At 39.7% G+C, this 11,144-nt stretch overlaps 1 protein-coding gene across 1 annotated transcript in view; it reads left to right on the forward strand.

Moving 5' to 3' along the window:
• The window catches only part of fam20ca (FAM20C golgi associated secretory pathway kinase a), a 39,108-nt gene that overhangs the window by 26,074 nt on the left and 1,890 nt on the right, over positions 1 to 11,144 (forward strand). The window contains exons 4-9 of the mRNA XM_030735957.1: positions 5,634 to 5,726; positions 8,342 to 8,457; positions 9,658 to 9,838; positions 9,978 to 10,087; positions 10,179 to 10,260; positions 10,817 to 10,876. Of these exons, the coding sequence (XP_030591817.1) occupies positions 5,634 to 5,726; positions 8,342 to 8,457; positions 9,658 to 9,838; positions 9,978 to 10,087; positions 10,179 to 10,260; positions 10,817 to 10,876 (642 nt within the window). The remainder of the gene's footprint in view (positions 1 to 5,633; positions 5,727 to 8,341; positions 8,458 to 9,657; positions 9,839 to 9,977; positions 10,088 to 10,178; positions 10,261 to 10,816; positions 10,877 to 11,144) is intronic.

Genomic DNA, 11,144 nt, shown 5'->3' on the forward strand with positions numbered 1-11,144 from the left:
TTTCCGTCTTTGTGTTAATTCCACACTCTCCCACCTCCTGAGGATCTAATAACTTTGAAACTGAAGCCCTGCTTTTAGGCTATCATCTATCTTCTTCAAGTCAAGTATTTTTCCCAGCATTCTTATGATAATACACACATACACACACATCCCACACATGCAGATGACTTGCCTTTCCCTCCTGGCAGTGTCTCACCCTGTGTGTTGAAAATAGCTGAGGCTGGAACACAACTTGTGTAACATTGATTTGAAATTCAATCTAGACAGCTACCTTGGTGCCCTGGGCCGATTCTTTAGATCTCTCTCCGATAGCAGTGGTGGAAGAAAATAAAGACAAATATACAAACACTGAGTGAGGAATGTACAAACTATATATATATATATATATATATATATATATATATATATATATATATATATATATATATATATATATATATATATATATATATATATATATATATATATATACATATATATATATATATATATATATACACACATGCAGAGTAAGCTGCTGTTTGCAGATGTAAAGACAAGTACACACACACACATGCAGAGCGTTGACAGTGCTCTCTCTTCTGTGTGTAGTGCGGCTGACAGACGAGCACACTCTGACACAATTCACCAGGCTGAAGAGGTTTTATCTCCCATTCTTTCATTCTGCTCCTCCATCCCTCCACCTGTCTGTCACCTTGAGAGACGTTCTAAGTACTCTTCAAGGTGCCATTTACCCAGGAGTGTCCTGAATACGTCACGCTAATCACTTGTTTTCCTCAAAAAGCCTCATATACTAAAAATACTCTATGTGGAATATTTCCACAGTGAATTAGGTGTTCTGTAACGCAGCACTTTTGAAAACATAATCCCAAGAGGGATGAGAAATAAATGTGATTTGTTCAAATTTGCTTTTGATACATCAAAATAGGAGGAGAAAATAAGATGAATAGCAGAGATGAGATGAAACCATAGACGTGTATAGAAAAAGAATATGTGTTAGGGAAAAAAACAGGAGAAAAGCTGCTGGATCCTTGATAATTGGAGGTAAGTAGGGTCATGCAAGCAAGAGGGAATTGGATTTGGCTGCATGTAACCAAACAATTGGTAAATCAAAGTAGGTTAGAAAACACTTAGCAGGGTCTTCTTTCTGCTTTTCTGCTTTGCAGCATTTGAGATCATTCTTAGGGGCAGTAACTGTAATGTTTTTTAGTCTTGTTTGTATATGCAGTAAACTACTGCAAATCCACAAATCTTACAGGATTAAGTAAGTAAGTGAGAAAATACACAAAACCTCAAGAACAAAAACAAACAAAAAGCAACAAGAAGATTAAGTTAATTCCATAAAAAAGATAGAAATCTAATGCGTTAATAATTAAAACCAACAATAGATCAGTAAAAACTTTAAAAACCAGAACTTAAAATCATTAAAAGAAGTAGAAATAAAATGGAATAATAATCAGCATCACCACCACTACTTCATATAACTGCAAAATTAGAAATGAACTTTCAGCTGCTCCCTTATTTCTCAGGGGCTCTGCATATTTGATTTGGCACAGATTTTATGCTAGATGCCCTTCCTGATCCTACTAGTGTTGACCACTACACCATGGAGCCACTATTACTATATATCCACAAACTAAAACTGGTAAAAGAGCAGACTACTAAAAGGCTCCGCTAAACAGGAATGTTTTAGTTTGCTTTTAAACATTGATAATGTTGCTCCTAGTAAGGTGTAGTAAGTCATATTTTAGCTAAAATTTATCAACGAGTTGATAAAAGTGCTTTTTTTCCCCAAGATTGATATACTGACCTTCTCATCACTTGTAGCAAGATGTTTAATTCTTTACCATTTGGAAATCTGACCCTGCTTATATGGATGCATATGAATTCATCTGAAATTGGACAAACTCATGCATAACTCAGGACTTCACTGGTTAACCCCATAAAATATGGCAACTTGTAAACACTGTGTATGCACAAAAATGTGTCTTTTCTCACACACATCTCTCACTGGCATTCATAAAGAAATAATGGATGTTATCAGTAGCTGCAGCCCTGCATTATAGTCTCTTTTCCTGTGTGACCTGCCAGGATCATTCACTCTGAACTTACAGAGTTGATAGCCTCTCTTACCTTTTTTCCATTCAGTAGTTTTTGTTCTCTTTGTGAGTCCAGAAGAAAACACCAGGATTAAATCACCTTTCTCTGCCTCTCACATTGGGTGATATTGGGTTTCTGCTTCTTTGCTATTGTTTCCACTGCCATGTCTCATAACTTGTGGTGCAAATAGTGCCTGCTTCCATTCATGGCTAAAGATGGAAGGCCTGTGCATTGGGCACAATTTCGTGACCATGAGTATGCACATTTACATTTATCTGGCCAAAAAGAATATGCGTATGCACAGTACTGTGTAATGTCTGCTCTGGTTTGTAATGTAATTGACAGCCACGTAAAATTCATGTTTTATTAAACATTAATATCAAAATATTATAACATTTATTATCATCGTTAACTTTGTGCTGGTGTGTATGTTTTCATGTCTTGGTCATTTGTCAGTGGGATCAGATTGAAGTAAAGTGGTAACTTAAAAATCCAATGAAACATTTGATTAAAATATAACCTATAACTATAACTAATATGACTTTTTGTAGTCTGATGCTGTCATTGTATATCTGATCTCACAAACATTTGCAGAAACATGCACTCCCATGTGTGTACTGTAGCCTTAATCCAAGCCTCATATTGTAAAGTATGTCTCAATGGCAAAGCCCTGCCCATGTCTTCTTAGCCACCTACCCACAGGACAAAGGGCCAGACAGACAGGCAAACAAGCCTGTCAGTGGGGTTCTGAAATCTGCTGTGGATTACCAATAGATGACAGATCTCCCATGTACCCTCTCTCTATCTCCTGCTCCCCTCTCCTGTTCTCTATTTAGGCTATTTAGGACTGTCTAACATTACAAAACCTGATTAGTGGGAGTATATATATATATATATATATATATATATATATATATATACACACATATGAAAGCATACATATCCTTAATACCTACAGTAAGTGTTAGTGGTGACTTTCTCACAGGCGACTCACAGCCTCACAGGCACTTTGTCATTTTACACCTCGTGTGCAAAAGATTTGAGCTTATTAATATTTTGTGATTTATGTGCTAGTTTCTTTAAATTTCACCAGTTTAAAAAAGTGAGATTCAGCTGTTCACTTATTACTCTCTGAACTTCAAATTGGATGAAGGCTTAAAAACCTTGTTTTTTTCAAGAAAACATTTAGTTTATGATTTACTTTGTGCACTTCTGCAAAATGCCTTGACTTTCAACAATCCATGATGCCAGTATGTAGTCAAGTTCACCGGGTGCTCCGGCATCAAAATACCCAAGAACCACCTCCACCTGGAACTTTTTAACTTGATTTTGCAACTATTTGCTACAGTACCTGTAAGTTATTAAAAAAAAAAAAAACAGCTGCAATAAATGTTGCAAACATAGGTTATGTTGCTTTTTTTTTTTACATATTTATAATTGTGCTCAGAAAACACTGACTCCTTAAACATGCCAGTTTGAATCATTTGCAGCTGCGTGGTTTTTTTTTTTCTATTTCTACCTGTAGGTAGGTGGTGAGAGGAATCATACCTAAATATCCTTGTCACTTTGCCTACACCTGGCTTCGAAGAACAAACTAAATACTCTTTAATCTTTATTCCACAAGAGCATGAGAACGGAGCTGTTTATTTCCCCTCATCAGTTTAATGGTGCTCCAGGTGGTTGAGTTTCTCTCAATGGGTTTGTCTCTACTGCCCTCTGTCTGTCACAAATGTGCATCATCAGTCTGGCTGTGTGTGTGTGTGTGTGTGTGTGTGTGTGTGTGTGTGTGTGTGTGTGTGTGTGTGTGTGTGTGTGTGTGTGTGTGCGCGTGTGTGTGTGTGTGTGTGTGTGTATAGAGTCTGGGCCACAGCTGTTATTCTCACCCCCTCCCTCTCCCAACTTCCTCTAATATAACCCTCCACTGTGCAGGCCTAAGCTCATGAAAAAGCATTAAAACAGCCGAATCAGCACAAACTGAGTCCACATAGGCAAGCAGTTCAGCTTCATCATGCTCACACATTCTGCTGAACTGCATACAGTAGGTCTGCTGTAGCCTAATCACACAAGGCTTCAGATAAAGAGACTTTTTTATTATCAAGGACACTCACTGATAAAGGGTCTACATAACTGTGAGAGAAATGTTGTTTGAGATTTTGAATATTGCTTATGTATGCAAATTTGTATCTGTACCGTGTGTTATAGCTTTTCCCATCGCATTCCTGCAATAGCCTTCTATCAAAAAAGGGTTTTGCATCTTGCTGATCATGTAATACTCAACAGTCAGGTTTATGTCACATGTTTTACATAGTGGAAAAGCAGAAGCAGAAATATCATGCATGGTCCAAAAGCTATACAAAATACATCTGCATGGCTGCTGACTGAGGACAAAGGTTTTTCTCAGTGACTTCCCAAGCTGTGCCAGCAACCCTGATTATCTATGATAAGGCACCTTGGTTGCAGTGTATTTAATTGACAACAACTTGTGTCACAGGTTCTTTGAGTGCCATCACTCACAGGGTCACCTTTAAAAGCCAAGACTCCTGCTGCTGTTGATTCAGCTTCCTCTCCATTTACATAGCATCTTTTATCCCCCGCCCTGCACCCTGAAAATGAAAACACCATTACTCCCCTCCCTCCTCTGGGTTGGAAAGAAGGGATTACAATGGCAGCAATTGATTTATGAGTAAATGGCTGCTTCCCTGAAATGTAAAAGAGAAGGAGGACAGGTCATTTTCTGTTGTCACTGCTTTAGCTTTCCAAGAAAATAGAAAGGGTGGAGCGGGGATAATGTGACATCCTGCCCTTAAGTCTGATCCACAGTAATGGAAAGAGAGGAGAGAGGAGGGAAAAAACAAGGCAGGCAGAGCGTGTGTGGTTTAACTGACTCTGTAAGCAGAGCAGTTATAGTGCAGGCTATTGTCAGGTGTGTCAATATATGTGTCTTTTGGGAGAAAAAGAAAGAAAGTGAGCCAAAATGGAGAGATAATATTCTTCTCCCAGACGGGTGAGCAGACAGTGAGAGGGGAAGAGAAAGACCAACACAAAGAGGCTTCTAGCATTTCCTGACTCAGATCCATGGCTCTGTTGGCAGGGATTCAGAGTTTTTGTGTTTGCTAAGAAGAACTGAAGGATGTGAGTGAGAATCTCATCCAGCTTCCCTTCAGCAGCCTTGTCCACACAGGCTTTATAGTCAGATGAGTCAGATTCTGTCCTAGAAAGGGATGCAGACGCTTAGATGAGTTTCACCCTGCAGGAAACAAAAACCTGATGAAAGTTGAAGAGATTTGCATAGACAGGAAGAGAATGTCACGAGTCAAAAGGCTGCATAATTCAAATTAAAACACGTCTGATTCATGAAATGACTTGTCTATAAGAGCACCTTCCTGGTGAATCAGTTTTGAAAAGAAATGTTTTTTATGCTTCTCATTCAGACTTTTTAACACACATCCTCATGTTGCTAAACAGAAATGTTACTTAAATACGTGCGTCCTGCTGATGTGATGTTTAATGTTTTTGTAACCACTGTCTTTCAGGCAGACGCGGGAGCAGGAAACGCCTCCAGATTTCTTCTACTTCTCTGACTTCGAGAGGCACAATGCTGAGATCGCTGCTTTTCATTTGGACAGGTGAGTTTTCCCATCTTTCTCCACTCAACCAAAAAAATAAAATACAATTTAAAAAAACATGTTATGCCAAAATGTTTGTGACTCGTGTGCTTCCCTTCTGTGCGTGTTTTCTAATCATCCCTCACCAACAGTGACACTTTTACCCCGTTATAAACCGGAGGTGTTCTATAATGGACTTAAACTGTGAAAATCTGAAAGGGATTAAGTACATGAGGGATTAGATAACGCGCCAAAAGCAGGGATCATCTCCTCTAGTTGGTGCTGAGTATATTGATTTCAGCATGATCCTTTGGCTCCAAGGATTTAAGCTGACAATGTAGAAAAATATATCAACAGAAGAGCAGCAGGGAGAGGCAGGCCTGATCATTTGGGATGCTGGGATGGGATGATAAATGGAGTATTGGGCATCTTAGGATTACTTGAAGGTGTGGTAATTATCGCGCACATGCTCACAAACACGCAACTTCGCTCTCTTTTAGATAAGATCATTGGCACATGTTCATGTGGCCGTAAAGATGGAGCCAAAAAGGAATATCACAAACATGCCATTACACCCAGAACATGTTTTTCCCCCTGCAGGGAGGTGCATGTACTACCGCTAAAGAGCAGTTTGTTTTTAGGTTACATACACCATGTGGGGCTGCCTGTGAATTATGGTGCAGCTGCCCAACCACTGCAGCCTCTGGATACCAGGCTGAGCTATTGCTGGTATATTACTTTATACTGATTTAAGAATGCAGAGTAGGAGGTTGTTTTGTTCTGCTAAAACTAGACAGTTCTACACTCTGTCTGCCACACTATCTTGAAGCCATCAGGGACGCGGTAACATCACTGCTTTGCAGTGATTATTTTTAAATCTCAGGGGGATTGAGCCTCTTGTTCTTTGCCTACTGTCCTACCATCTGTTGTGAACACTGCATGACTAAAGGGTGTGCAAAAGGTGGAGTGTACACGAAGAAAAGCTTGAGTGTGCTCTCATAGAGAATACACACTGGTACACACATGCATACACAAGAACAGGTGCTCTTTTGTCGGTCACAGCCCAAAATGACGGTGCATTTTGCCACTCCTGAATGCTATCCTCTGTAGGCTTAAGTTTCACCAATTCTGTTCCACTGAGCCTGTCTGTGTGCGTCTGTCTGCTCCCAGGAGGCTTAGTTTGAGTTTCAAATAGATCAAGATCTATTGGATGGCAAACATATAGTGAGACTGGCTAAAGAGGGGCTGAATAGGTGCCTTAGGTGACGTAGGAATATAAGAATAAAAGGACTAAAAGGTGGAGGCAGAAAGGAGAGAATGGGAGGATGGAAATTATAGGCCAGGGAAAGTACAACTACCCTGATCATAATACTGGGGGTTAGAAAAGATTGTGAATGAATGATCTGTGTATATATTGAATGGAAAGTTAAATAAAGGCAAAAGGGTAATATTTCCATCCTTTACTTAAAAGCAGTGAGGTTTCAGGAAACTGTGCTTTTGGTGCCATTCACAGAGGAAAATAGATTATACAGTAAAGATGATAAATTACTGCTACATCTTGAATGCTGAAGCCATAAAAATGAAGTCATGTACTGACTGGAAGTCACTACATATAATTTTCATGTAGAGAAAAACTCCTGGGATGTCTCACTTTGCCCGTCTATTTATACACAGACGGATTTGTGTGAAAGGGCAGAGCCAAGTCCTCTGGCCACCCCCACACAACCATTAGGGACCTCGAACATACTCACAGAGCTGCAGTTACATCCAGTAACAGCTATTTTTCTCACTGAACTTTTTTTCTATTTGATAGCTGTTCCCCACATGTATGACATATTTTAATGTCATACAGCTGTGACTGTTTAAAAACAACAACTTTAGCATCTGTTTCAGGTTGTTTGTTTTTTCTTAAAAATGCTTATTATGTATGAATCCTTATGGCAGAGCCTGCTTCTACACAGCATACCTGTTTAAGGGAATGAGTGTGAGTGAGCCTTCAGCAATTTCCCATGCAGAAAAAGTCTGAGCCTGTCCTTCCCTATGGAAAAGTGTTTTTTTGCATGTGTGGCTCAACTGCACAACAAAAGCAGTTTTTGTCACCACACAAAGAGGGTTCATGCACACAAGCAGAACCAGATTGGATAAGTTTATATTCCCATATTTTGTGCTTCATAGCAGCAATTTATAAATATTTCAACCTTGGTTTCACTTGATCAAGCTCATGGTATTAATCTACAGAAGAATGCCTCCTCACATGAAAATATTTCCTTTTGAGCTTTTGTTGGTGTGCACGTATCAAAGCAGATAATGCAAGCAGGGGAAAAGAGGAAGTTCAAAGCTGTTCATTAAAACAAAGCAGGTGCTCATTGTTCAAAGCTCCCTTGCTTTGCTGGAAATGCTCAGCACTGCCTGGAGCACCACAGGAGAATGAGCTGGAGGCTGAAGTTGCTCTGTAGTGTCATCTATTCAGTGCAAAGTAAAGTTGGTCACATGGTTTAAAGGAGTAAAATGTGAACCTGGTTTTCCAGTCTGCCACTATGTGCATCATGTGGCACTTTGTTCATCTTTCAGTACAGCCTTTGTGTTTAAACACTGAATGATTCGCTTTGTCTGTACTTCTCTCTTTTGCCTTACAGGATTCTTGACTTCCGGAGAGTGCCCCCGGTGGCAGGAAGACTTGTCAATATGACGAGAGAAATCAGAGATGTGACACGTGATAAGAAGCTGTGGAGGACCTTCTTCATCTCACCAGGTAAAGACACTGGCAGATTCTGCAGCTTGGCAGAGAGATGGAGCTACTTGGCTGCATCATACATCCAACTTGGAAATAGCACAGAGCAACTGTAACTCACTGACTTCTCTAGTAGGATGTCAGTTAAACTGCATGTAAACTAATATGTACAAAGTGGAGAGTGAACCTGTAGTTGAGGGTTGTGTGAGTTGCTATTCCCTGCTCTGCTCTTTAAAACAATTAAAATGCCAAGAATGGAAAAAGTAAAACTATAGCCAGAACTCTCCACAGGATGGCACTGCAAGATGGCAAATAAACCTCATCAGTGCAGGAACTAGGAGGGGGTTCTTAAGTACTACTGCAGCTCAGACTGCCTTGAAAAAGTCAGTTTTTATCATTTCATTCAAAAAGGTCAATTTTCACATATTCTACATTCATTGCATGTAAAGTGAAATTTACAAGTTACAAGTTTATGTTTTCAGGAAAGGAGCTACAACTGCCCTATCGTGCAGCCACACCTAAACCAGAGACCTCAGAAACATCTTATGTGGGCTAAACTGCACTGTGGCTCAGTGGTCCAAAGGCCTCTTTTCAAATGAAATCAAATTGTGCATTTCAAGCTCCTGTGTCTGGAGAACAAATGGAAAGGAACAGAATCCAAGGTGTTTGAAGTCCACTGAAGTTTCTGCAGTTTGTGATGTTTTGGGGTACTGTATCATCTGCTGGTGTTGGCAGTGGTTGGTCCACTGTGTTTTATCAAGTCCAAAGTCAATGCAGCATCTACCAGGAGGTTTTACAGGGGCTTCCATCTGCTGATGAGCTTTATGGAAATGATGATTTCCCTTTCCAGCACCTGCCCACTAAGTCAAAACTATGCCAAAAGTGGCTAAAATCAGAAATTATGAGGAATCATTTTCTCTTAAACTGCAAATTAGCATTCTTTTGAAATGAAGAATGATTTTTTTTCTTCTGTTGTGTTCACTGAAAATCATAAAGGTACACACAGATATAATGAAAGCACTGTGGTAGCCTGTGCTCTAATGCTTATGCTGGCATATTTCCTCTCAGTATGAAAATGTGAATGAAGATTTTTCAGGTAGTCTTTGATTGTACCAGGGTCAGCAGTTCCTCATCTCCACCATTAATCATTTTTTTCATCTGTGTCTCCATGTGAGCTAAATCAGCATTTCTAAATCAGTGCCTTCACTTTTCTTTTGTCAGCCAATAATGTCTGCTTCTACGGGGAATGCTCTTACTACTGCTCCACTGAGCATGCTCTGTGTGGCAAACCGGACCAAATTGAAGGCTCTCTCGCAGCCTTCCTGCCAGATCTAAACCTAGCCAAACGCAAGACCTGGAGAAACCCCTGGAGGCGCTCCTACCACAAACGCAAGAAAGCAGAGTAAGAAAACTATACTAAGGCACCACATTCATACATTTGTGATCATAGATGCACCTTAAGCTAGTACAAACATCTAATTACTGAATCATTTAAAAAGGATTACTCATTAAGTATTAAGACATTTCCTGCATATTCTCAGGTGGGAGGTGGATCCAGATTACTGTGACGAGGTGAAGCAAACACCTCCATATGACCGTGGCACTCGACTGCTGGACATCATGGACATGACCATCTTTGACTTCTTAATGGGTAAGGGGAAAAGAGAGTAAATGTATTAAGCTGACAGATAAAAATGCATATTTGTGATTGTTCTAATGTTTCCATTGTACCCTTTGTACAGGTAATATGGATCGTCATCATTATGAAACCTTTGAGAAGTTTGGAAACGACACCTTCATCATTCACCTTGACAATGGAAGAGGGTAAAGATATTTAGCTAATTTAACCCTTTATTTAACATGGGTCTGCCAAAACAAAAGTATGACAACAGCATCGTCTTGCTGTTAGTAGCAAATAATCAGATAAATATGGGATCATAATAATCTGCAAATTTGCCCATTCAAAATAAAAAAAAAATCACTCCCTCAAGGCCGCATTCTGACCTCTTGGACTCGAATGTGTGCCATTCTACCACACATACGAGTATCCAGCTTTTATGTCAAGGATTATGATTTCATGGCTCCCAAGCCCAAACGTCCTGTATTAGGTCAGGCGCATAACAAGAAGCATTGCTATATTTTTTTCAGCATTCTTTGCATTGTGAGCAGTGAATGCAAAACATGCTAAATGAGATGCAGCACACATCACAGATGCACAAGTGCAAGTGGTCAGAGTGGAACAGAGTGGGAGTGATCTATTAATAACAATAAAACTGCTTTAAGAGGCCTTCTTCACAGTTGATAAAGAAATAAACTGAAAATTTGTCTAACAATCAACATCCACAATTCATCTTTTTTTTCTTTATCCTCACCCTTGCAGGTTTGGAAAGCACTCCCATGATGAGCTCTCCATCCTGGTACCTCTCAGCCAGTGCTGCAGGTCAGACTTTAGGACAGTCGTTTTTTTACTTCAGTGTTTCCTTCTTTTTCTAGCTGCCAGCCTAAAGAGGCCGATCAGCCAGTCAAACACTCATATTGTGCATAAAAATAAATATTGAGGTAAATGCAGTGATCAACATTAAAAGTGCAGGGCAATTTAAATTCCACATGGGATAAAAGTTCAATTTTGGACACACCATAGGTTTGTTGGTATGAAATCACCTTTTCACTTTTATTAGGTGGCAGGTTACACTCACTAGTTTCCTACG

This window comes from Archocentrus centrarchus, chromosome 8 (assembly GCF_007364275.1).
Source record: "Archocentrus centrarchus isolate MPI-CPG fArcCen1 chromosome 8, fArcCen1, whole genome shotgun sequence".
NCBI classification, from domain to species: domain Eukaryota; kingdom Metazoa; phylum Chordata; class Actinopteri; order Cichliformes; family Cichlidae; genus Archocentrus; species Archocentrus centrarchus.